The 27413-nt window shown below is 32.4% G+C and overlaps 4 protein-coding genes and 2 pseudogenes across 4 annotated transcripts; 2 read left to right on the top strand and 4 right to left on the bottom strand.

Annotated features, from left to right (window-relative positions):
* Positions 1-202: 202 nt before the first annotated feature.
* Positions 203-802, bottom strand: LOC106398986 (annotated as a pseudogene).
* Positions 803-8609: 7807 nt separating this feature from the next.
* On the bottom strand, positions 8610-10964 carry LOC106409586 (flavonol synthase/flavanone 3-hydroxylase). Its single transcript, XM_013850192.3, has 3 exons — positions 10319-10964; positions 9287-9623; positions 8610-8963 (listed from the first exon to the last, which is right to left on the bottom strand). The coding sequence occupies exons 1-3, from the start codon at positions 10699-10701 to the stop codon at positions 8721-8723; spliced, it is 963 nt and encodes a 320-aa protein (XP_013705646.1). The 5' UTR covers positions 10702-10964; the 3' UTR covers positions 8610-8720.
* Positions 10965-14932: 3968 nt separating this feature from the next.
* On the bottom strand, positions 14933-17102 carry LOC106411411 (cyclin-dependent kinase E-1). Its single transcript, XM_013852169.3, has 2 exons — positions 16914-17102; positions 14933-16517 (listed from the first exon to the last, which is right to left on the bottom strand). The coding sequence occupies exon 2, from the start codon at positions 16491-16493 to the stop codon at positions 15087-15089; it is 1407 nt and encodes a 468-aa protein (XP_013707623.1). The 5' UTR covers positions 16494-16517; positions 16914-17102; the 3' UTR covers positions 14933-15086.
* A 1311-nt stretch (positions 17103-18413) lies between these two features.
* On the bottom strand, positions 18414-18915 carry LOC125593334 (sorbitol dehydrogenase-like). Its single transcript, XM_048769826.1, has 2 exons — positions 18662-18915; positions 18414-18590 (listed from the first exon to the last, which is right to left on the bottom strand). Exons 1-2 carry the CDS (start codon positions 18719-18721, stop codon positions 18414-18416), a joined length of 237 nt encoding a protein of 78 aa, XP_048625783.1. The 5' UTR covers positions 18722-18915.
* Positions 18916-19042: 127 nt separating this feature from the next.
* Positions 19043-24152, top strand: LOC106408497 (disease resistance protein RML1A-like). The gene is made up of 4 exons (XM_048769825.1): positions 19043-19726; positions 20186-21293; positions 21399-21701; positions 22304-24152. The coding sequence occupies exons 1-4, from the start codon at positions 19251-19253 to the stop codon at positions 23102-23104; spliced, it is 2688 nt and encodes an 895-aa protein (XP_048625782.1). The 5' UTR covers positions 19043-19250; the 3' UTR covers positions 23105-24152.
* On the top strand, positions 23607-26091 carry LOC106408494 (annotated as a pseudogene).
* Positions 26092-27413: the final 1322 nt, after the last annotated feature.

Here is a 27413-nt window from a genome sequence, read left to right on the forward strand (position 1 = left end):
GAAATGATGCAGATAAATATTTGGAATATTTCCAAATATCTTATTGTTTATTTTATTAATTATATTAATTTTGATAGTTATTTTTATTGTTTTAGGGTTTTATGGTTTTATTATATATAGCCGTCTAGGCTTTAAGTTTGTATGGAGTTTATGATTTGATTAATAAAAGTTAAGAGATTTCTCTTTATTCTTTTGTTTTCGGCTAGAACATAGGTGTTCTCAACGAATTTAAGAACGTGATCCCACTGGGATCAGTATGATGCGGAGTTCATACTTCACATCCTGATCTTGACACGGCCAATAGAAGACGACCTTCATCAGATACTCCACCGTTTCTCCCCCAATATCTTCCTTCAATGCCTCACGACGTAACCCGAATCCTTCGGACAACCACCCAAGGATTTTCTCCGACAGATTATTTATCTCCTTTGCGTACTCCTCGTTCACCTCCCTGTAATCTTGAATGTTATTAGGCCAGAATCTGTGGTTGACTCTCGACGGTGGCCATATCCTGTGGAAGAGATGATCAGCCCAGCCATTTAAATTTGCTACGTAACCTTCCATGTTCCTGGAGTCTTTTGGCTTCGCTAGCTAGGGCTTTCTTCTCCGACTCCGGAAGCTGGAAGAACTCTGTTCCAACTTCCTTTAGCTGCCCTATCAGCTCCGGGGGGATCCAATGGTTAACAACGTGGAAAATGCCCCACTCTTCGCTGGCTTTCACCACCGCACGCGCCACCAGGTCTTCGTTTGGGTTACTTAGATCGATGACCGGGATATCGTCCAAGGCTGAGATTGTCTCCATTGTTTCTTTTCACTAGCTTCACTCCCTTCTGCTTATTGATGTGTCTATGGAAAGGCGTTTCCAACTTAAAACTGACTAGTGACAAGTGGATTGGCCCTATGACTCTTCTCGATCGGTCGAACGAGTTTAATACGACAATTATATGCGGTCGGGAGGGTCAACAAGTAGAGAAGTTATATTAATTAGAAGTTTAGTTTTTTAGGATCTATGAAGCGCCACCAGGTCTTCGTTTGGGTTACTTAGATCGACGATGGGGATATCGTCCGGGGCTGAGATTGTCTCCATTGTTTCTTTTTCACTTCATTATCTTCTGCTTAGTGTTGTCTATAGAAAGGAGAGGTTGCGAGATATAACTAGGGTTACACACGAGTCATGTTAAGTGATTCCATTTAGGGCTTGTTCGTTTCTCCATCTGTCATCTCCATCCATCTGCTCCATATATGTGATCCATCTATATGATCCATTCAGATTTTAGGAGCTGTTCGTTTCTCTATCCAGATGAGCCATCTAAATGAGTCATTTGGATGGATTTTATGTTCGTTTCTTATTTTTCATTTCCATCCAGATGAGTGTAATAAAAAAATTACAAATATACCCTTATTTGATCTAATCATATGTTTGATATTAATTTTAACTATACTAATTTTTTTATTTAGTCTAAAATATATTTACACTGAAATTATTTTAAAATTAGCATTTTGACATTTATAAATTTTTATTTCATATAAATTTATTTATTTTTATTTAAATTTGCATTTAAATTAACTACAACTATAACTTTTAATAAAACTCATAATAAAACTAAAATTTGAAAGATGAAAGCAATGGTAAGAGCGTGATGTACTCAAATTTTGCAGTTTCTGCGAAAATATGTTTTTGCGATTTTGGCGGGAAAACACATTTTAAGATTTTGGCGGGAAAACACGTTTTGCGATTTTGGCGGAAAAATGCGTTATACGGTTTTTGCGGAAAAAATGCGCTTTTGCGATTTTGGTGAAAAAATACGTTTTTGTGATTTTGGCGGGAAAACACGTTTTTACAGTTTTGGTGGGAAAACGTAATTTTACAGTTTTGGCGGAAAAATGCGTTTTCCGGTTTTGGCGAGAAACCATGTTTTTACGGTTTTGGCGGGAAAACACGTTTTTGTGGTTTTGGCGGGAAAACGCGAAACGTGTTTTACGATTTTGGCGGAAAAACGCGTTTTACGGTTTTGGCGGGAAAACGTGTTTTTGCAGTTTTTGCGGAAAAACACAATTTTACGGTTTTGGCAGGAAAACATATTTTTATGGTTTTGTGGGAAAATACATTTGCGGGAAAATACGTTTTTGTAAAAATCCGTGTTTTTACGGTTTTAGTGGGAAAACGTGTTTTTGCGGTTTTGGAGGAAAAATGCGTTTTTGCGGTTTTAACGGAAAAATGTGTTTTGCAGTTTTTGCGCAAAAACGTGTTTTGATGTGAAAGTGCATTTTTGTGATTTTGACGGGAAAATCTGCTTTGGCGAGAAAGTTCATTTTAGGAGAAAATTACGATTTTAGCTAAAAATGTGGTTTGTGGTTTTGGTGGGAAAATGCATTTTGTGGTTTTGGTGGGAAAATGCGTTATTGTGGTTTTGTCATTTTTCATGAGTGACAAAATGAGTGACAAAATGATATTAGGTTTAAGTTTATAATTTGTTAATTACATGAGAGTATAATAGACATTATACCATTTTGACAAACTCATCTCCATCGAGATGATCCAATTTAGATCAACCAGCTGATTTTCAAAATTAAGCCTAAATTTTCAAAACTCACTTCAGACGAGCCATCCAGATGACTTGTACTTTTAATGCCTAAACAAACAAAACTCTCATCTTCATCCAGATGGTACATCTGAATGGAGAAACAAACAGCCCTTATTAACCCAATTTATATTCAATTGTTTATATTTGATATGGTATCCAAACTTCTGAATATTTAAAATGTTTAGTTGTTTAACATGTCTTATTTTATAATTTACATTAAACATTTTAATATATAACATTTAAACAAAATTTCTGAAAGAATCTACTTTGAAATGTAACAAAATAGTTTAAATGCCCCATTCACCTATTTTTATGAATATTAGTTAATTACAATTTTTACGCGATTATTATCATAAAAAAACTGCAAAGATTGCCAACAAACATCGGAGCATTTAATAATGTAACTCACCAAAATTTGTATAAGTTAAGTTCACATATTTATTCTTATAATTTAATTATGACGTAGACCATTGTATTCTAATATATTATCATTTCAAGTCTGAAAAGCATAAATAATAGGAGAGCATATTTAATAATCAGAGCTCAGTGATAATTTATTCAAATATAATTATTTAACTACAATCCAAAAGCAAATATATTTCGATCAATCCAGTATAGCATTTTTTGCAGTCTTAAAATTATATTTAAATTTTCAGATTTTAACATATAAATTGATATTACTTAAAATCCAGATTGAGAAACATACTCGATATTTTGATATTTTAAAATATGCAAATTTATCTTTACTTCCAACAATAAAAAACTATAAGTAATTCAAACGAAGTTAAATTGGCGGGTTATACTATTTTAACTTTCATAAGTCATATTTATATAAATTTTAGTTACATTTACAAATTGATTTCTCATTTAAAATTAAATTATTCGAAATTAAAAATAAATGTCAATTGTGATGACAAAAAATGTGAATGGTAAAATAAAATACATAAAACTTCAAAAAATATATATTATTTTCAAAATGAAAGATTATGTTAATTATTTATAAAAAATCTCTCGCGTTTTGAAATTGCGGGTCAAATGCAAAACTATATTTATTTTTGAACTGTTTCTATCTAATTAAAATCTTTTATATTTTTGGTTATAGTGAAATACACATATAAACATTTACAAACTACCTAATTCTGCAACAATTAATTTTACATAATTGAAAGTAATTCATATAACAACAAATATTATAGTTTTTAATAATATCACTACAAGAAAACAGCGGCATACTGAGGGAAAAAATCGTCGGTATGTCGTCGGAATAACGCTATTCCGACGACATACCGACGAAAAAAGTCCTCGGAAATAACTCCTCGGAAATTCATATTTCCTCGGAAATCCCTCGGAAATTTCCGACGGAATTCCGAGGATTTCAATTTCCTCAGAATATTCCGAGGACTTTTTTCGTCGGAAATTCCTCGGAATATTCCGAGGAATATGTCGTCGGAATATTCCGAGGGATACACTTCCTCGGAATATTTCCAAAATTCAAAAAAAAAATTATAAATTTATTTTTTTAAATTGAAATTCAAAAATATAAAATTAAAATTGAAATAGAAAACATATTTAAAATACAAAAAATAATAAAATAGTTTTTATAAATAAAAAAATGTTTTATAAATACAAAATTAGTTTTAATAAATATAAATATTTTTATAAATATGAAATCACCTTTTTATAAATACAAAATAGTTTTTATAAATACAAAAAATAATAAAATAGTGTTTATAAATAAAAAAATGTTTTATAAATACAAAATTAGTTTTAATAAATATAAATATTTTTATAGATATGAAATCATCTTTTTATAAATACAAAATAGTATTTATAAATACAAAAAATAATAAAATAATGTTTATAAATCAAAAAATGTTTTATAAATACAAAATTAATTTTAAAATATGAAATCATCTTTTATAAATCAAAAAAACGAATTTATATACAAAGAACGTTTTGTATATTTAAAAATAGTTTTTATAAATACAAAAATAAAAAAATAGTGTTTATAAATCAAAAAAATGTTTTATAAATACAAAATTAGTTTTAATAAATATAAATATTTTTATAAATATGAAATCATCTTTTATAAATCCAAAAATTGAATTTATATACAAAAACGTTTTGTAAAATCGAATTTATATAAACGTTTTGTAAATACAAAAATAATAAACAATTTATAAAAAAAGTTCTAAATCAATTCAACACAACCAAATCACAATTCTAAACCTATTACACAACAAATCACAATCCTACCCAATCACCCTAACAAAAGTCTATCAAAAAACTTCTAAAATCATCAAATCTACTTAAAAACCTAACAAATAGGACCTAAGAGAGTGGGATAAGGTCCTTACATGATTTGTAAAGGAATGGAAAGGATTCGCCGGAGAGATCGTCGCGAGAGAAGGTGGAGAACGCCGGAAGGAGAGAGAGATCGCCGGAGAGGAAGAAGAGAGAAATGGGGAAGAAGAGAGAAATGGGGAAGAAGATGCGGTTCGAGTTTATAAAACCTTGGGTCTGACGGATATTTTCCGTCGGAATTCCCTCAGTATTTTCAATTTCAATTTTCGCAAAATATTTGGCGGCTTGTTTGCCCGGTTAAATGAAAATATTCCGAGGAAATTCCGACGGCCACTTAAATATCCGTCGGAATTTCCTCGGAATATTTTCATTAATTCGAGGAAAAAGAATATCTTGTGCATGTATTTCTATTAATTTATATTGTTCCTCGGAATTTCCTCGGAATATTCCGAGGAAATACCGAGGAACTAGTGTTTGGGGTTTCAAAACATCAATTTTTTTTGCCGTATTTCATTTCTTATACAATTGTAATGCATACCATTGAGGATTCTTTGTATAGATGAGCATAAACCATGAAATAACAAATTTCAAAACGAATTGTAAGTATTCCCTTTACCGTTCATTAAAGTGTATAAGTGTTTCTCTTATGTTGTGGGGATTTCGTTCATACAATCGGAAAAGTGTTTATTATAGGGTAATGAACAAATTTTTGACTTCATAATGAACGTAAGACACTTAATAAGGGTTATATAGGTGTTATTCAAACCGCAAAACGTTGTTTTCGGTTTAAAAACCCTATTTCCTCGGAATTTCCTCGGAATATTCCGAGGAAATTCCGAGGAAACCCTTTTCTTCCTCAGAATTTCGTCGGAATATTCCGAGGAAATTCTGAGGAACTAGTGTTTGGGGTTTCAAAATCTCGAATGTTTTTTTATAAACGGATCGATCGATGTATTTATGTCCAAAAACGCATCGATCGATCACTAAGATGGACCAAAGCGTAACAATGTGATCGATCGATGAGATTATCCCATCGATCGATCAAGGATATCAAGTGTTCCTCGGAATTTCCTCGGAATATTCCGAGGAAATTCTGAGGAACTAGTGTTTGGGGTTTCAAAATCTCGAATGTTTTTTTATAAACGGATCGATCGATGTATTTATGTCCAAAAACGCATCGATCGATCACTAAGATGGACCAAAGCGTAACAATGTGATCGATCGATGAGATTATCCCATCGATCGATCAAGGATATCAAGTGTTCCTCGGAATTTCCTCGGAATATTCCGAGGAAATTCTGAGGAACTAGTGTTTGGGGTTTCAAAATCTCGAATGTTTTTTTATAAACGGATCGATCGATGTATTTATGTCCAAAAACGCATCGATCGATCACTAAGATGGACCAAAGCGTAACAATGTGATCGATCGATGGGTATATGTCCAAAAACGCATCGATCGATCACTAGTTCGTCGGAATTTCCTCGGAATATTCTGACGGATTGATGTTTCCTCGGAATTCCGTCGGTATATTCCGAGGAAATTCCGAGGAAACCCAAATTTTGGGTTTCCTCGGAATTTCCTCGGAAATTCCTCGAAAAATTCCGAGGATTTCATTTTCCGTCGGAATGTCCGTCAGAATACCGATGTTTTCTTGTAGTGTATATATAGTTTTATGTATTATAGTTGTCAAATATAAAATTTTGAAATTATAATAATCTACATAATATAATGCCATATTATATTAATATACCTCACACATAGCTAAACATGTATTTCTTTTTGAAAAAACCCAAAATACAATTTGAAATTTATATAAAATTTTCAAATCAAAATGACCATCTTCAAAAATATGATAAAACCTAAAAATATACTTAAAATTCTAATATTTTATATTTCAATCTTTAATTTATCAAAATTAAATTAATAACAACTCGCATGTTTAAAGAAGAAAAGAATTTCATAAATTAGCAAGACCAAAAACTAAAAAAAAAAAATAAACACACAAATCTCAAACTGAAAACATATGAATCTACAATAGGAATACAAACAATCAATTTGATGGTATTCTTAATAATTATAAACATATTAAATAGAAAGATTTAATCTACCGTGGGTCAAAATCTAGGTTTCATACTTTTATTTTATTTTATCGAATCTAGTTTTCATACTTAAAATATAAAAGCACACATATATATTACATTTATTTTAAACTTAAATGTTGAAATATGTATTATTTTAATAATGGTATTATATAATATATATTAACAATTTAATATATCTGCGATCAACTGATCAACACAGATATATGTTTTACCGAGAACAAATGCGATAACAAAACGTTACCATTGAAACCACAAGACTGCCAATTGATATATATGAACATAGCCAAAAAAAATGGAACAAAACATTTAGCGGCGAGATAAACTTATATTTTACACACTCGAATTTAAATATATATATATAGGCATCGTTTGTGCTTATATTTTTCATCCAGGTATTAACTAGTTAAGCCTAAATAATTTGATTAGTCACTTTAAGTTGTTAGATAAAAAAAGATCTAGTAAAAAGGTTAGTATGCTAATTTGTTTTTGTACATCTTCTTGGGTCAATTGTTCTTTTGTATTTCTTTTGTACTCATATACCAAAGTGAAAGCAAATGTATTACTTTCTTCACAACCACAATAACGAACAATTCTCGCAAATCGCATTCCGAATCCCCTATATATTATTTGAGAAACATTGCAACATTTTTTTTGTAACCACATGTCATCACTAGAATTCCTTAGAGAAATAGGTTGGTCCATTTAAATATATAATAAGCTTTTTATTAAACCATAATAAATATATTATTAATGTGATTCATTATTTCCTTAAATAAGATTACAGAATTACCTAATGTGGCTAAAGTATATATGACAATTAATGATTTTGAATAATAAAGATTTGATAAAAAAAAATGTGTATTATAATTATATTTTTTTAATTTTAAGCTATTAAAATAAATTAAACAATCATAGTAACTATATAATAAAATTAAAAAAAAAATATTTATATATTATATTTTGAATTTTTAAAAACGAATATAAATTACTAAAACTGTTAAAAGTTTTACATTCAAATTTTGTGATCTATGATTTAAAACTTTTGTTATGACATGATACAAATAATTGAAAAATAATATAAGTTGAAAGTCTCATTTAATAAGTATAAAAAAAAGATATATAAATATATGTATCATTTTAATTAAACTATATGCCATATAAAAATACATAAATATCGTAATTTTGAAATTTACTTTGAACATTTTTTTTGATAAAAAATTTAAAAAAATATTGACAACTTAATTTTTTAAAATATTATAAATTACTTAAACCACTATTTCTACAGTGAAAATTTTGTTGTCACTAATTTAGACTTTTTGCTATAACAGATACAAATAATAAAAAAAAATATATGAGCAAAAAATATCATCTAATAAATATTAATATTAACATATACCATATATATGTTACTATCATTTAAATTTAATTATATATCATATCAAATAGAAAAAAATATTTTTTCGATTTATTAAATTTATTTATATGTTCGCACCAATTTAATTATATAAATAGTAGATAATGACTTTTTAATTATTCAATATATATTTATTATTTTATAATATGCTATAAACATATAATATATAAAATAATTTATATATATAATGTTCAAGGCGCGGATCTTAACCTAGTATTCTTATTATAAATGTATATAACAACTTCCTTATAAAACAAATTCAGAAAAAAACATTGAAGAAACGACGAATTGTCAGAAAAAAACAGGAGACAACATCAAATCAACAACGCACTCATGACCGCTTTTGAAAGTTTATCCCTGACCTTGCGTTCTACGTGCTCCCCGTAAGTAATGGGCTCAAACTTGGGAGCCTCGTCGCCATCTCCTGTGTGCTTCTTCAAAGGTTCAATGACCATATCATAAGGTGGCTTCAAGAGAACAACCCAAGACATCCTCGTCTTCTCCGTGTTCAAAGTCGTTCTATGCAACACGTTCTTGTACTTCCCGTTGCTCATTCTCTGTAAAATGAATCCACGTTTGACTTTAAAATAGATACAATTTCCCGTTATTCAAAACAAATTATATACACTAGGCTACTGCAAAATAAATGATATAGAGATATTGGATACAACCGATGAAACATTCGCTTTGTCTCTAAATTTAAAGATATAGTATTTGTATATAAGTCGCATAGTTGGTGATTTTATTATTTACAATTAACATAGTTTTTTTTTATTTTTCTAATTAATATTAACAAAAAATATTTATGTAAATATTTATGGTTCCCAAATGTCAGATCCAACCTTATACTATATAATAGAGTTACATATATAAAACATACCCAGATCGGATCGCCTATAAGAATATTGATGACAGATGGGTTATACTCCACGTCGAACCATTGGTTATCATTGAACACCTGAAGTCCAGGAATCTCATTGGGGACCAGAAGTGTCAAACCGTGGATATCTGTGTGAGGTTGCATTCCAAGGACTAAATTTGCTTGTGGACGACACGGCGGATAGTAGTTTATCTTCATCGTATAAACCGCCTTTTCGCCACCTCCAAAACCTTGGTTGAACAAAGCCTCACGATCTAACCCTAATCCTTCGGATAACCAACCCAAAATATTTTCTGCGAGCTTCTTTACCTGTCTTGCATACTCCTCATTCACCTGCCTGCATTGACCAAATTTTGGAGAAAGTGTAACTTGAATGTACTTTATGGAATAAAATTTTATTTAACTCGGCAAAAATCGAATATTAAAGCCTGATTGTTTGTTTGCTTGAGTTTACTTGTATATTTATAAATTCAACGGACTAACACAAGCGAAGAAGAATCTATAAATTAATAATGTTAAAGTTATGATATTTTATTAGTTTATAGAGATTTACTTACGAAAGTTCTTTTTCAGACTTTTTGTTATGCAAATAAATCTCGGTAAACTAATAAAATATCATAATTTTTCAGATATTCTATTTTAGAATAGATTTTTGTAAAATAAGAAAATAGTGATTTCAGAATTTGTATATTAATTAAAATTTTAAAATTAGACTTTCGTAATATTTTTGTTATATTATTTGGTGTATATGATATATGTAGTGTATAATTTAAATGTGCTTTTAGATGTAATTTTACTAAAAAAAAATATATTGAAGGTTTTAAAAAATAAAGATAAATTTCATCTTGAATATAAACAACTATGTAATGTTTTCTTTGTATATATATATATATATATATATATATTATTAATTATAATTTGAGTGAAACCATATATTTACATATGCTATTCTAAAAAAAATTGAAAAATGAATAAAATTTAATTTATTATCTTTCTTAATTCGAGTATTAAGCAATAGAGTTTCTACTGTACCTGTATTCTGGAGGATTTTTTGGCCAGTATCTGTAATCAACCGAAGTGGGTGGCGGTAAATTATGGAAGAGATGATCAACTCGATCAACCTTGTCTTCTATATCTTGTTGGCTGTTTGTAACGTATCCTTGGATGTCTTTGGAGTTTGCTGGCGTCGCCACGGCTTCCTTCTCCGCCTCTGATGAGAGCTCAAAGAAATGTGTCCCAACCTTCTTTAAACTCTGGATAAGTTCCTTGGGGATCTCATGATTCACCACCTGAAAAACCCCCCACTCTTGGCTCGCCTTCACAACCGCACGTGCCACTAGCTCTTTGTCGAGGTTGCTTAGATCAACGATAGGGATCGTTGGTGAGGATACAGTTTGGTCTCTCTCAACCTCCATGATTTTTCCTTTTGCTCTCTTCTTCTTCTTTGAAGTTGGTTTTCACGTTGAAGGAGAGAAGGTGAGATAACGTTGATAACTACCAACTAATAGTCCATAAAACTATAAATCAAAATAAGGAGAAATAATTAAAGTAAAAAACTTATGTGTATTTCTATGTAAATCACATGCCGACCCTGATTGTGTCGGCCCCATAAAATATTTATGGATCTTTGGCTGTTGCCTGTTGATTTCTGAAAACTTATTTTCTAATAAAACATTTCACAACGAATCGCACATGTGATCTTCTTCGTATTGACTATTGAGATAAGCAAATACCAGTAGAGTTGCTCGTCTTTTGTTAAACAAATCGCCCCCTAAAGCTATCATTATAGTTCCGTTGTTTTGTTTCTGCTTGGCAAGAGGTGGTGAGTATCTTAGAGCAACTTCATTACTAAGAGATTTTTTTTTTGTCAACCATTACGGCATCTCCAAAAAATTATATATTATAAAGTTTTGCACACTCTTTATTTAAAATTTCAAAGTGTTTTTGTCCAAAAGCAAAACTTCAAATTTAATTTCCAAATTATTTATAATTTACACTATACTCCTTATATTTGTCATAATTAATATAAATCCATAAAACTTTTGTAGATAATTAGCACATATATAAAAATATTATAATAATATTAATTAATAAAATCTTACACTTAATATATAAAATTATAAATAGAAATGTTTAATTAAATATTAAACTACAAGAAAATAGCACATTATTACACAAAATTATTTATTAATGCTCTATTTTAGGTTATACAAAATTTGTTTGTACAATATTTTATAAGTTTCAGAAAATTTTACTAGACTATTACTATTGTTGTAATATTTAAATTTGTGTAATAATCATGTCTTCATGAATATATCTTCTTAAAAAAATTAAGTTTTTTTTATAATATTCTTGTTGTCTAATTCTACTTTTAAAATAGGGCTTTTTGCAAATATGACTCAAAACTTGAAGTCAGACACAAAACTAACCCATGTTTTTTTTGGAACTTTGACTTGCCTCTTTCACCTCCAAAGTTCAGATTATTCACGAAAATGCCATCACTTTTTTTTTTAAATGCATATTTTATTCTATCATCCTCATCTTCCTCAAGTATTCACAATATTGCAATTGCCATCAATACACCAACCACCATGAACAACCAATTTGAAGCTCTTAATGCACCTAAAAATCGATTTACACTCTTTCTTTCTCAATTCTTATGAACCAAAAACAACATCTCTTTACTTTCTCTCCATATTCATCTAAAAAAAATCCAAGATTTTGATTCTAAAAAATTTATGGTTCATAGAACCATTGAAGCTTACGATTCTTGGTGGATCACTTTTGTTTGAGATTATGGGTGCTTGGAGAAGACTTTTGTGTGCTAAACAAGTTATCTCACCGGTTGAAACTATGAAATTAGTTTTTTTCCAGACCTGTTTGTACATACAATACTACAACATATGTTGCCAAATCCTAGACCAAATAATATCATGATTCACTACTTTCACTCATCTATGTTGAAAACAATTCAATTTTGCTATATCTTAATTTATATCATTTAAAACTGTTTATAATTACATGATTTTAATTTTTCGCTTATCAAAATATTTTTTACAAAATTCATAAATTATTTTTAAGATCAACTATACCAGACGACTTCCGTGGACGTCGTCCAGAAGACTTAACAAAATCTCAGAAGACTCAGAAGACTTAGCGGGGATATATTCGTAAAAATGAGTTCTGTTTTTTTGTTTGGTCACAAGGGGCTGGCTGTAATTTCACAAGGTTTTTAAGTTACTTTTGCATTTGATTCAAACTTGAGTATACTTTTGCAATCAAAATCAAGTTTTGAATCATATATGGTAAATCCCCCTTTAAAATATTATAAATCTTATTTTGATTTAAAAAAACTGTTATGTGTAAAATTTTAATTTATAAAAATAAATTTGAAATATTTAAAATATACAAATTTTAAAGATTAAAACTATGAATGAAAAAATACTTAAGAATTATAAATGTGATGTATAATTAATTATAAGGACCAAAATGTAAATAAAAAGATGAAACTTCAAATTTAGAGTTTCACTTCTTAAAACTCTAAATTTGAAGTTTTGAAGTTCTTTTTTGGAGAGCAAAAAACTCAATATTTGAAGTTATAGAGTTTTTTTTAGATGCTCTTAAGCGATTTTTAATATGCGAGTATCCAACTTAGAAAAAAAATTGTAAAAAAAATAGAAGGAAAATTTCACAAAAGATTTTAAAAAATCTTTTTGACTAAGAAAGCACACAAGGACAAAAGACCAAAAAAACTCATTAAAGAGGTAAAAGACATTTCAACACTTAATTAGTTAATTTATACAAATATAAATAAATATTTAAATAAATAGTAATAAAGAATCTTTTTTATTAAAAAAAAACACTTTTCAGTTCAAACTTTTTCGATTTCTTTTTCAATTTTGTTTGTTTTCAAAATTTTATTTTGAAATCCGAAAATTCCTTTTGAAAATATTAAAATTTTAAATATTTTATTTAAAAAATCAAAAACCCCACATCATCATAAACTCTAAGTTTAGATTAGTCAACTATAAGAAAATAAGTATATTTCTATCTCCTTAAGACCATGTATAATGGTTATAATTATTTAACATCCTAACTTAGACCACCTCCAATGTATTTTTCTATTTTTTCATTTATAATAGAGGAACTCTATAATAGAGATGAATTTGTTTACAATGTATTCCTCTATTTTCTCCTCTAAAAAGAATATTCTTAAAAGATTCTTTTACTTTTACTATTAACACTCTTTAACTTAAAAATGTTGAAAATTAATCCATTCACTATATTTTTTAGAAATTTTTCATAAAAATACAATATTATTTAATTTTAACATTTTATTACAAAAAACATTAAACAACAATAATAAAACAAAGTAGACATTATCTAACCATCATTATTATTATACTTTTCTCATAAATAATCAATTAATGCATTATGAAATGAGAAATTAGATTTTTTTTATCTTTGATAGTTTTCAATCGACTTAAAAACTCTTGGAATCGGTTGTCTTTATCATCTGATATTTGAAACAATCAGCAATAAAATCAACAAGTTCCATGTCCATCCATTTCGTTTGGACAATATTATAACGATATTTGTAGATCTGGAAGTAATTTACCAGAATATTAAGTTGTTTTAATATGTATTAATTAATATTTAAGTTCAACTTAACTATGCTATCATTATGTAAAATCTATGTGAACTTTTTAATAATTAAACTATAATAAATAATTTTAGTTTTAAATATTAAATTTAAGTACTATTTGTTAAAAAAATATATTTGACTTTCAAATAAGTTAATAATAATATTTATTTATTTTATTTATAAATGTAATAATTAAGAATATTATGTAAACAAAAAATAAGTGGGTTTTATATGTAAAATAATATATTTCTTCATAAACATGTATTTGTAGTCATAATCACAAAAAGTTAAAAAACTATTGTGTAAATAAAAAAATATACCTCTATTATAGAGGAATGATATTTATTCCCCTAAATATAGAAGAGAAAATAGCAATCTTTGTTTTAAAGAAAAAATTAGAAGTGAGATGAAGTTTTTTTTTTTTGTCATCTAGAAGTGAGATGAATTAGATGGATCGGAGATGCTCTAATTTACACTTTTAATATTCTATATCATCTTCTTTTTCTTCTATCTATTATTTAACATTTATTTTATTCTTACACACTTAATATTTTTATCTAATAAAATTCAATACTCCACCTCGCTATTTTATCTCATATTTTTTATAATTATATTTTGGGATCAATAAAATTTTAAAAAATGTACATTCATAAATTACGGCAAACCCACGTCATATTTCAGGAAACACATGAGAACAGACAAAGACTTCACCGTTTTTAAAACAAATCATAATAACTAAAATAGCTTTGGCAAGCAAAAGATCAGATATCATTAAAAGGCTTAATGACCATATCATAAGCTAGTTTGATATAAGCTAGTTTGATATGAACCGCCCCGGCCTATGGGTACAATTTTTCTGCTTTATTTTTATTTTTAAAATTAGCTTTGACAAACAAAAGATCAGATATCATTAACTTCTTAATTATTTTTAGTTTATATATTTTCCAAACTAAATTTATTAAAAAGATGTTCTTACAATTTAACTACTTGGAACTTTCGAATTAAAGGAATTAAAATCTCATTAAGACAAAACACCTTGAGATCAATAACGTTTTTACAAAACTACAGAATCCATAATAGCAAGAAACCACATGCTGTTGCATTACAGTCTTCTAGTCTACTCTAAAAGCAAATCACAACGATTTATTTTCATCTTTAGAGACGTCTGTTCTTATTAGGAGGTGCGTAACCAGACATACCCATTCCAGGATCTTTCCTCCTCAACTGCTGCTGCTGCTGCTGGTGCGGTTGAGCCATCCCTCTCTGCTGCATAGGAACACTAGGATTCATCCCAGCCTGCGCAGGAAAATTATAAGCCATCACACCTCCTTGCGGCTGCATCCTCTGCATGTTATGCGCAACCATCGGTCTCGGCATCGTTCTACTCCCCATTCCATGACCTCCCGCCACGTTTCCTGCCGCTACTCCTTGAGGCGGGTTAATACTCGTCGTGCCTTCGAAGTCAGTGTTTGTATCAACAGGACGAGTAGGGTAATTCACGTTCTTCTCCATCGGTTGGGACGCTACAAACGCGTTCCTTCCCGGGAGAGGATCCATCCTAAAATACTCATGCTCTAACGCCTGCGAGGCCGTGATACGCTTCAGAGGATCGTACTCAAGCATCTTGGACAAGAGATCATAAGCAGGGCTTTTGAGATTTAAGTGAACCACGTTGTGGAGACCGGCGCTGTCGTATTTATGAGCTTGAATGTGCTGAAGATCGGATTGCCAGTGAGGAAGGTTAGCCAGCGTCGGCCATTTATCCACCGTCGGATGCCCCAAGATCTTGAATATCTTGTCGAGCTGATCTACTTGGAAAGGGTTTTGAGAAGACTTAGCCTCTGCTCCTTGGAACAGCGGTTTGAGAGTCAGCAGCTCCGCGAATATACACCCAACCGCCCACATGTCAACCGCGCTAGTGTAGTGCTTAGACCCTAGAAGCAGCTCCGGCGCGCGGTACCAGATAGTGACCACAACTCCGTTATCAGACAGCGGTTTCAACGGAGCTTGGAAGATACGCGCGAGCCCAAAATCAGCAATCTTCATGATCCCATGCTCTTCTCCTTCCCCCATAACCAAGATGTTCGACGGCTTCAAGTCTCTGTGTATGATCCAGTTACTGTGTAGATAGTTCAACCCGTTGAGGAGCTGCCACAGCAAGGACTTGACCGTGTACTGGTTCAACGAGTGTCCGACTTTGTCTCTGTGGTGCCTGATGATCTCGTAGAGGTCGTACTCCGCGTAGTCGAAGGCCAGGTAGAGAGACATGTCCGCGAAGTTGATGTGGACGTTGAAGAGCTTGACTACGTTCTCGTGGGAGATCTCTCTGAGGAGCATGATCTCGCGGATGGCGGTTGGGGAGACTCCGTCTCCGTCTTTTGACTGTTTGAACTTCTTGATGGCGATTGGTCTTTTGGGTTGTGTCTTGGTTCTGGCCAAGAAGACGAGACCGTAAGTGCCTTCACCGATCTTGCCGACGAGATTGTACTGTTGCAGCCACTCTGGTTTCTCAGAGTTACTGCTGTTTGAGCTGTTGGATCTGGTGCTACTTCCATCTCCCATTTTCCAAAAGCTTTATAGTTTTCCCTGAAAATTTGAACAAAGCTTTGGTTTTATTGAGGTAAGCAAGTTCAAGAAGAACCATTCTGTCTACACAAACCATGATTCTAATTAGAAACATATCATAATTAGCTGATAACTCAAACACATCCCTCAGAAAAACATCCAATGAACAGAACTAGATCTTAAAGACTTCAACTTTTTTCAGCAATTGACGTCTAACCAAATCTCTGGCTCCTCTCATATCTGAAACAGAGCTCATCTAGACCCAAAAAGAGGAAAGCCCTAAAAACCCATACCCAGCTCTACGTTGACCTTAACCTAATCACAGACCTAAAGATCCGAAACCAATTTCAAATTCCAATCAAAGCTCGAGACTTTAGTTTTTCGAAAATTAACGATCGCGGAACGTGAGGATCTGACCCGATAAGGTGATCGGGATGAAATTCGGAGGTCAATTTTAGCTTGACGAGCTTCGGCGACGGAGGAGAGTAGACAAAATTAGAGAGAATATTCCGGTGGGACGGAGGAAGAAGACGGATTGCGTTTTCAAAACGGCGACGTTCAAAATGGAAAGCAGATTTGTAACTTGGCTAGTTGGTCCAACTATTTTATACATTTTCATTAAAAAAATTATCCAAATACATTTTTGTTTTTTTTAACAAAACCACAAATTCAATAGTATTAGGATTTGGATAATTTCTTGTAAATAATTATTTATTCAAATATACTTTTACTTTTTGGACAATTCTCCTAAATATACCATTTTCAAATTTTGATCACAAAAATAGACCATAAAGAGGAAAATGACTAAAATGTTTCATTTAATAGTTAAAAAGATTCTAATATCCTAGATATATATAAAAAAATAAACATTTAAAAAAAATTAGTTTTAGATTATATGTTTTCAAATTCGAACTTTTTTATAAATTTTTTTTTCCCGAATTTTTTTTTCTTCAAATTTTATTTTTGTAATTCGAAAATACTTTTTGAAACTATTTTTAAAATTTTTATTTTCAAATTTTTAATATTTATTTTTTATTTTATAAAATTTTAAATCTCAATCTCAAATCTCCACCCCTTAACTCTAAACCTAAGGTTTGGATTAGTTAATCCTAGGAGGTATAAGTGTATATTTACCTATTTAATGAAACATTTTGGTCATTTTGATCCTTAGAGTTTATATTTGTGACAGAAATTTTTTTAGTGCTATCCTAGGGTATTTCCCTTTATTTTTTTAACAAAAATATTAATTCATTATTGGAATTTGGATAATTTCTCATATATATTTAATACTTCTTTAATTAAATTATTATTTAAATATTTTCCTATTTGAATTAGGATAATTTTCATCAGTATTTCCTAATAACTTTAATCTAGTTGAAACAAAATAGCAGAACACATACATTATGGACCCTTTTTAAAATTCTCAAGCAAAAGGTTCAAAAAGGAGGACTCAGAAGACATTGGTATGGACAAAGAAGCAGACAACCTAAGTAAGCTTCAAAAATCAGATAACAATGAACCTGTCTGACGGTCTGGGCATTGTTGCAAATACTAAAAAACAAGACCTCAGTGAATCAGGTATGAAGCAGTCATCACCAAAACCTGAGTCAGAAGCAGTCATCACCAAAACCTGAGTCAAAAGCAGCCTTTTAAGAAGGGCTTCTTTAGTTTTATAGAATCTCAACAACACCTCTGCTCACAATTTTTCCTTCATTGAGATCTTGGAATGCTTTTTCCTGCATCCTCAAACTTGTATCTACTCGAAACAGCGTTTGCTAGATTGAATATCCCTGACTCTGCCAGTTTCACTACTTTAGGAAGATCCTGCCTCCATATGACCCTATCACTTTTATCTTCACAGAGATTCAAACGTTATGATCTTAAGTAGATTTTTTAACTAGGCCAAAGAAAGCAAACTCATACCTTCCTACGAAAAAGTCGGTTTATGTCTATTTCACCAACAAAACCAGCTTGTGAGGGTCCAATCATCACAGCTTTTCCACCATCTTTTACACTTAGTGTGCACTGCATGAAAGTTTGAGGCTTTCCCAAGGCTTCAACAGCAACATCCACACCCATCCCACCTGTTGTTTCCTGCCCAAAATAAGAAAAACATATTAATATATCAAATCAATTGTTTTATCTTCACAAGTAATAACACTTACTCTTATCCTTTCAACAGCATCTTTAGCAGCATTGACAATATGTGTAGCACCAAGAGTCATCGCCTTCTGCAACTTATGATCCTGAACATCCACAGCTATTATGTCTGAACTCTGAAGCTCCAAAAGCCCTAGCTACTGCAAACAACTGAAGCAAAAACTCAAAGATGGTTAATATTAAGAGACAATCAAAACCAAATCAGCCAAATAAACAACACATTTAACATCAATATTCGGTAAATCAGTTCTAAAGGATCGATTTCTTAAAAAAAATCTCCTATAAAACGTTTAATTACCGCCTGATGATTTCTTAAACATTGTTTAACATACCTGGAGCCAACACCAGTGCCACTCAAATTCCACAAATTACGCGTTACTAATCAAGAAGCCAGTGGGTCCTCCACGACTGTATAAGAAAACAAAGGTCAAAAGTAGTTTCAACCAATCAGAATACAGATCTTTTTGAAATTTATCGTCTCCTAGAGTCTTTATGCATTGGCTTCAATAGGAGCCCAAGTTCTTCTCCTTGTTTTGAAGAAAGCTTTACCAAAAAAAAAAGCAGTTCTTCAGTCTCTCTCTCTCACATAGTCTCATGGCTTCATCTTCTTCTTCTTCCTCGTCTCGCATAAGGAGATACCATGTGTTCCCTAGCTTCCACGGGCCAGACGTCCGCAGAACTTTTCTTAGTCATTTACACAGACACTTCACAAATAAAGGAATCACGACCTTCAAAGATCAGGAGATTGAGAGAGGCCAAACGATCGTCCCTGAACTTGTACAAGCCATCAGAGAATCAAAAGTCTCCGTAGTTTTGCTCTCGAAGAACTACGCTTCTTCAAGCTGGTGCTTAGATGAACTAGTTGAAATCTTGAAGTGCAGAGAAGATCAGGGACAGATGATGATGACGATTTTTTACGACGTCGATCCATCCGATGTGCGGAAACAAAGTGGACGCTTTGGAAGTGCGTTCGAAAAAGCTTGCGAAGGGAAACCAATGGAAGTGAAGCAGAGATGGACCGAAGCTTTGGCATATGTAGCAACCGTAGCAGGAGAACACTCTCTTAACTGGTTTGTTTGTTTGTTTAAATTTCCCTCAATAATTTAGATTGGCCAAATCTCCAAAATAACACATTTCTAAGTTTATATCACAAAAATAACACTCAAAAACTAAAATGACCAAAATAGCACCTTTCTAAGTTTATCCTTTGAAAATTTTAATTTTTTTATTTTTCAAAATTTGAAATCTTATCTCCAAAACCTCATTTCTCAACTCTAAACCATAAACTCTAAACCCTAAACTCTAAACCCTAAATACTAAATCCTAAACCCCACCCTTTAACTCTAAACCCTAAGTTTGTGAGTTTTGATAAAACATTAAGTGCTATTTTTGTGATTTTTGACCTTGATTACTAGTTTGGGAACATAGACTTGATTTAGTGCTATTTTTATCTTTTTCTCATTTAGATTTCTCTTCTCTTTCGTAATCAGTGACCCATAAGTAAGATTTTGGTTTTAATTTTTTGTTAGGACTGATGAAGCTGGAATGGTCGAAAAGTTTGTCACGGATGTTTCGAACAAACTGAATGTTACACTGTCAAGGGATTACGACGGTGTGGTGGGACTGCAATCTCACTTGAGAAAACTGAACGCTTTGCTATGCCTTGAGTGCAATGAAGTGAAGATGATTGGAATATGGGGTCCTGCTGGAATCGGCAAGTCCACGATTGCTAGAGTTTTATTCTGTCAGCTTTCTACCGATTTTCCACTTGGATGCTTTATGGGGAACCTCAAGGGAGGTTACAAGAGCATCATTGGTGTTGATGATTATGATTTGAAGTTGGGTTTGCAAAACCAACTCCTGTCTAAGATTTTGAATCAAAGGGATATGAGGGTGTATCATCTAGGTTCAATAAAAGAATGGCTACAAGATCAAAGAGTTCTTATCGTTCTTGATGATGTAGATGATCTAGATACACTAGACGTCTTGGCTAAAGAACTTTCCTGGTTTGGTTTGGGAAGTCGGATCATTGTTACCACAGAAGATAAAAAGATTTTGAAAGCACATGGGGTTCCAGATACCTACCAATACCATGTCGATTTTCCATCCTCAAAAGAAGCCGTGGAGATCTTGTGTCTATCTGCTTTTAACCACAGTTCTCCACGAGAGGGTTTTGAAGAGGTCGCAAACAAAGTAGCAAAGCTTTGCGGTAATCTTCCGTTAGGCCTTTGTGTTGTGGGCTCATCTTTGCGTGGGGAGAGCAAGCAAGAGTGGGAACTTCAGTTATCTAGGATCGAAACTAGTCTTGATGCAAAAATCATAGACGTTTTAAGAGTGGGATATGACAGATTGTCAAAGAAAGATCAATCAATATTCCTTCACGTTGCAAGCATCTTCAACAATAATGGTTTTCTCTATGTGAAAGCCATGCTCGCTAACAGTAATTTGGATTTCGAAAATGGGTTGAAGACCCTAGATCTTAAATCTCTTGTGGATATATCTTTTGGGTGGATAGAGATGCACTCTTTACTACAACAATTGGGGAGACAAGTAGTTTATGAACAGTCTGATGAGCCCGGGAAACGTCAGTTTTTAGTAGAGGCCGACGAGATTTGTACTGTGCTTGCAAATGAAACAGTAAGTTCTTACATATATTTATATATTTGGTTTTCTAGATATAACAGTTATATGTTCCCAAAAAAAAATAACAGTTTTAACCAGACTTTTTGAAATGTATGTCAGGGGACTGGATCTGTCATAGGTATATCACTTGATACGTCGAAGGTCGGCGGGATGATTTCTATAAGTGGGCGAGCCTTTGAAGGAATGCGTAATCTCCGGTTCTTAAGATTTTACATGGGTTCTTATAATGAAAATGCTAGCTTCCCATGCATACTAGGGGATTTGACATATCTGCCTCGTCTAAGTATGCTTGATTGGGCGTTTTACCCAGGAAAACGTCTTCCTTCAACATTTCAGCCAGAATGTCTCGTTACGCTCCGTATGACGCACAGCAATCTCGAGAAGCTCTGGGGAGGAATCCAGGTTGGTATTTGTTATTTTAAAAAATCTTATACTATTTTTACTTAGAAGATGGTTTGAGGTTAACCGTTCATAGGGCCTAATCAGTTATTTTTTCATTCTTTCACACTTAGTTTACATCCTACTGGTGACAAGTAGTGTTAGATTTGAATTACAAAAAAGGTTACAATTTGACGTAACTCGTAGTAAAAATTATGTGGTATAAAAGGTAGATTTTTATAGTAAGTTTGCTATAAGAATATGAGTTATTAGTTTTACAAAGGGAGTAATTCAAAATTGTAACTCAACTATAATTTATAATTTATTATAACTCAAACAAAAGCTCAAAAACTTAAAACTAATTCATGAGTTTTACTCATAACTCCAACTTAATCAAGACTAACTCATACCACCAATCAAAGGCTTTACTTAGAAGATGGTTTGAGGTTAACCGTTCATAGGGCCTAATCAGTTATTTTTTCATCCTTTCACACTTAGTTTACATAGTATCACTTTGTAAATATTTTGTTTTCGCATGATCACTAATTTAAAATTTCATATAAAAAAAATCTCCAAAAGTTTTTATATATACGATTTTTCTCATTTGTTGTGTTTGACACATGTAGCCCCTTGCAAATCTCAACGAGATGGATCTTAGCTTTTCCTATAAGCTGAAAGAAATGCCAAATCTTACGAATGCTACTAATCTTGAGACATTGACACTGACGGGCACAAGCCTGGTGGAGCTTCCCTCTTCTATTAAAAACTCACACAGACTGAAAGAGTTGAAGATGAGCTACTGTACTAAACTACGAGTCATTCCCACCAACAACATCAACTTAGCATCTCTTGAGAAAGTCGACATGAACGGTTGCTCACGGTTGAGAACTTTTCCAAATATTTCTAGCAACATTGAATATCTTGATGTAGGAAACACAAAGATAGAAGATGTTCCTGCGTCTGTTGCTGAACGCTGGTCTCGCCTCAAGTATCTTATCATAGGCAACAAAAGCCTCAAGAGATTAACGCATGTCCCTATAAATGTAATTTATCTAGACCTAAGCAACAGTGATATAAAGAGGATTCCAGATTGTGTCATCGGTCTCCGGCATCTGCACGATCTTATCATCAGAAACTGCAGAAAACTAGTGTCACTGCAGAGTCTTCCCCTTTCGGTTTGGCTTCTCGATGCAACTGATTGTGGATCGCTCAAAAGCGTACGTTTCTTGTTATCTGCATCAAGAGCGTATAGTACTACTCCCAACAAATGCAACGATGTGAATTTGGAGAAAGAAGAGAGAAGAGCATCTTCCATTTTCCATCCATTCAGAAAGTCCATGTTCCGTAACTGTTTGAAACTTGATGAAGAAGCAAGAAGGCTAATAATACAACGATGGGATAGGTGTTCTTTTTTTGAAAAAAGTTAAATTTATGGGGGAAATTCATCTTTACCGTTCTCTATATATATATAATAAATAATTATTTCAATAAATAAAAAATAAAAACAAAATATTTTTTTTAATGTTTTCGAATTATACTTTTTTTAAATTCGATTTTTTTTATAAATATTTTGAATTTCTTTTTTAAAATTTCTTTTCGAAAATCGAAAATTCTTTTTGAAATTATTTTTTTTAATTTGTTTTAAGTATTTATTTATATATTTATTAGAATCCTAGATTTCAGATTCTAAAAACTTACCCCACCACTCATCTCTAAATCTTAAGTCTAGATTAGTGAATGTAAATTGGTTAATGTAAACATAAAAGCCATATTATGAGTGTGATATTTTTGACATTTTTTCTGAATTTATTTAAATCAAAAAAGGTTTTTGTACAAACTAATGCAGCCTTAGTCTAACATGTGTGATAGTTTTGAAACAATATCAGTGATTAAAACCCGTCTAATCTCTAGACGAAAAACCAAACCACCATGGCTTGGTTGAAAGATGTTCCTCCTCGTCCTTGTAGTGAACTGATTCAGTTTCTTGTCTGTTTGTCAATTACAAGTGTTTATTGTTACCAGGCAGAGAAATCCCTGCTGAGTTCACTCACAAAGCCACAGGAAACTCCATAACCATCCCTGAGGGTACTTTCTCCACGTCTTCAAGTTTCAAGGCATGCGTCCTGCTTTCATCAGCCCTAGGGGTACAGTACTTAGATAGTAGTCTCTATTGTCGTCTAAGAAGCAAAGGTGAGCTCATCAACGAACTTAGGTTGTCTGTCGAGACGACGCATGCATTTCTGTCGGAACACCTGTTAGTGCTTTGTGGGACTTGTTTCAAAAAGAGAGATGCCATGACGTGGACGTGTCTAGGAGTGATATTATATTTGAATTCAGCTGCCGAGACAACGATGAAAACATTATTGAGTGTGGTGTGCATATCTTGACCGAGGAATTTGAGAGTAGCAGCAGCCAAAGCAGTAGTTACCCTGAAGTTGTAGGCAGCAGCAGCTACCAGCACAAGGATGGAGCCGCTTGGGTCTCGTGAAAATATTAATTAAAGCCAGTAAATATGCAATGCAGGTTACTGGAGGTGGTCTGAGGAGGAAGAAGAAGAAGATGAAAAACATAGCAGACTTCTCGTGGAATCTCATGCAACAGGGCTGGACACGGATGGATATCTGAATTTTTGGAGGTATTTGTGATTTGTTTTGTATGCTACGGATATTAGATTTTTCTATTTGTATGCTAGAAGCGAAGGGACTGCTCCCACTACTCAGCAGTGAGAGTCTCACACTACCTCTCCTTCTAGGTATCTTCTTCTTCTTCCACATGTCAGGTACCTCAATTCTTAATGCTTAATCACTTGTATCTCCTTTTGCTTGTAGCATTTTACAGGAGGCCAGTGCTTCATTAGAAGTTTTGAAGCAAGTGCTTGATGCAGTTGATTCTCAAAATCCTGAGGTATTAAACAGACATTCTTTGGCTCTCTTGTTGATCTCTTAGTCTGAGTGATAACTCAAGTTTGATCCACTTTTTGACCTTTTAGGGAGCAATAGATGAGTTTACTCTTGATCTTGTCGAGCAATGCTCGTTTCAGAAAGAGCGTGTAATGCATCTCATCATGACCTCAAGGCAAGTTTTCCATCTCTATTGCTTAAGATGGCATGTCTTTCTCAAGTAGATGGGATTGTATGTGCAGGAATGAAAGAGCAGTTTCTCTAGCAATCGAACTGAATGAGAAACTTCAGAGGATTCTTAACAGACATAAAGATCTACTGTCTGGTAAAATCACAGTGCCAGGCAGGTCTACTACATCCAATGGCCACAAGAAACTTGAGCTAAACGCTTCTACTGCAAATAGCTCTATCTCCAATCCAACACATCTTAATCTTGGAGACGAGGAAGAGGAGACTGAGCAGTTAGTCAGAATGTCTCTCTCCCCTTATTGATTGCTTTCATAAGGTTCTTGGAGTCTTAAAATGGCTATTATTCTTGTGTGCTTGCAGATTGCGAAAAGGGAAAGCTAGAGCAATGCATGAGGATGAATAAGAGCCATCACCTCATCCACACACCTTGCTTGGATCATCATCTATACATAGTGAAAGAATAAACCGTCCACTCACTCGTCCTTTACCATCAAAGGAGTTATTACACGGTGGTGGTGATAGCCATTCGCAATCATAATCCCAGGCTGTTGTGATTCCACCACCACCTGCAAAGCATGTTGAGAGAGAAAATTTCTTCAAGGAGAAGAAAGTTGATGGTTATGAGAGGCCTTTCTTTGCATAGCCGCGATGGGTAGCAGCTCATGCAGTGGAAGTTTAGAGTTCAGTGACTGAAACACCCACAAGCTTTGACTCATCATAAATATATGTATTCTTTTACAGAAATTTTGTGTTGGGTGTGTTGCTCTGCGTCTCTAGTAATGTAAAATTAGAGTATAGGCTCCATGAGATCCTTGTTGATACATGACCTATGTTTTTTTACAGAGGTATGAAGATCCTGTTTGTGTAGCTGAATGTTAACAAAAAATGATATCTCTATATCATATGAAAACTGGCTTATTTTGATTGAATTGCATATAAATTATAGTGATGTTCGAACTCACATAAACAGAAAAGATAATAAGATTCTGAATATTAAACAACTAGATGATAACCTGCGCATGTGGCACGGGGTGAGTTCTTATAATAATTTTTTTTATGAAATTATTTTAACATTTTGCAACACTACAATCTTTATCGATTATAAAATGATGAATACAAATGTTGGTCTCTTAAATATATCATCGTTGTCGAATAGTTAACGTATTACATCTCATTTTAATTATTTTTAAGACTTTATATGCACAAAAATAAATTAAGTTTTGCGACTGACACAAATCACTAAAACCAAATATGCAACATCGATTGTATAATGACGAAAGGGGATTGGATTTTCTGCTCTCGATTTTTTTACTATTGACTCTCCATAAGTGATTTCATTTTCTACCTCTATAGAATTATGTTTTCGTTCTCGTCTTTGTTTCATTGATATGAGTTAAGATTTTTTTTTCACTTCTTTTATGAATTCAGTGAATTACATAGGGCTTTTTGCAGAATTGACCTATAACTTAAAGTCAAACACAAAACTAACCTCCTTTTTTTTGAAAATTGGTTTTGCCCTATTCACCCCACAAGTTCATATAATTTACGAAAATGCCATCAATTTTTTTTTTCTTTTTTTTTTGAAAATGACATTTTTACTCTCTCACCCTCATCATCTTCAAGTAATTACAAGATTGCCATTTTCATCAATACCACAACCACCATGAACAACCAATTTGAAGCTCTTAATGTTCCCAAAATCGATTTACCCTTCTTCTTTTTCCATTCTTGTGAACTAAACACAACATATCTCTCACTTTCTCTCCACAATGAGCTAAATAAACCCAAGATTTTGATTCTAAATTTTTTATGGTTCATAGAGTCATAGAAGCTAACAATTCTGGGTGGGTTACTTTCGTTTGTGATTTTGTGTGCTTGGAGAAGCCTTATATATGCTAAGGAACTTATCGTTCCAGATCTGTTCGTCAGACGACTTACTTGGGAAGTCGTCTGGCTGTAGACAACTTACCTGGAAGTCGTCTGGTCAACGCAGAGGTTATTTTTGCAATTGACTTTGAAATCTGTAACCTGAAACGACTGAAAGTTAAGTCGTCTGTTTTTGTTTGGTTTCAAAAAAATTTCCAAAGAACCTAGACGACTTACATTTCAGTCGTCATAGGTTAGTTTTGCATTTGATTGGATAATTTCAGAAGTTTGACTTCCCCAGACGACTTACATTTCAGTCGTCTGGCGAAAATTAAAATAATAATATTTTTTTAAAAGTAGACGATTTACAGTTAAGTCGTCATAGGTTAGTTTTGCAATTGAAAAAAAAACTTCAAAATTTAATTATACACAGACGACTTATAATTCAGTCGTCCACGAGACGACTTACTTGTAAGTCGTCCAGGATTTTTTTCCGAGATTCTGGTCAAACCTCGTAAATCCTGGACGACTTACATTTCAGTCGTCTCGTGGACGACTGAATTATAAGTCGTCTGTATATAATTAAATCTTGAAGTTTTTTTTTTCAATTGCAAAACAAACCTATGACGACTTAACTGTAAGTCGTCTACTTTTTAAAAAATATTATTATTTTAATTTTCACTAGACGACTGAAATGTAAGTCGTCCAGAAAAGTCAAACTTCTGAAATAATCGAGTCAAATGCAAAACTAACCTATGACGACTGAAATGTAAGTCGTCTA

The sequence above is a fragment of the Brassica napus genome, chromosome C9, assembly GCF_020379485.1.
Source record: "Brassica napus cultivar Da-Ae chromosome C9, Da-Ae, whole genome shotgun sequence".
NCBI lineage: Eukaryota > Viridiplantae > Streptophyta > Magnoliopsida > Brassicales > Brassicaceae > Brassica > Brassica napus.

Excerpts from the sequence above, each read along its gene's own strand:
- LOC106409586 (XM_013850192.3), bottom strand. The coding sequence starts at position 10,701 with ATGGAGGTTGAGAGAGACCAAACTGTATCCTCACCAACGATCCCTATC. Across the intron at positions 9,624-10,318 it reads AAAAATCCTCCAGAATACAG|GCAGGTGAATGAGGAGTATG; the intron begins GTACAGTAGAAA and ends TGGTCAATGCAG. Across the intron at positions 8,964-9,286 it reads TTATAGGCGATCCGATCTGG|AGAATGAGCAACGGGAAGTA; the intron begins GTATGTTTTATA and ends TTCATTTTACAG.
- LOC106411411 (XM_013852169.3), bottom strand. The coding sequence starts at position 16,493 with ATGGGAGATGGAAGTAGCACCAGATCCAACAGCTCAAACAGCAGTAAC.
- LOC125593334 (XM_048769826.1), bottom strand. The coding sequence starts at position 18,721 with ATGACTCTTGGTGCTACACATATTGTCAATGCTGCTAAAGATGCTGTT. Across the intron at positions 18,591-18,661 it reads ATGCTGTTGAAAGGATAAGA|GAAACAACAGGTGGGATGGG; the intron begins GTAAGTGTTATT and ends TATTTTGGGCAG.
- LOC106408497 (XM_048769825.1), top strand. The coding sequence starts at position 19,251 with ATGGCTTCATCTTCTTCTTCTTCCTCGTCTCGCATAAGGAGATACCAT. Across the intron at positions 19,727-20,185 it reads GGAGAACACTCTCTTAACTG|GACTGATGAAGCTGGAATGG; the intron begins GTTTGTTTGTTT and ends ATTTTTTGTTAG. Across the intron at positions 21,294-21,398 it reads CTGTGCTTGCAAATGAAACA|GGGACTGGATCTGTCATAGG; the intron begins GTAAGTTCTTAC and ends AATGTATGTCAG.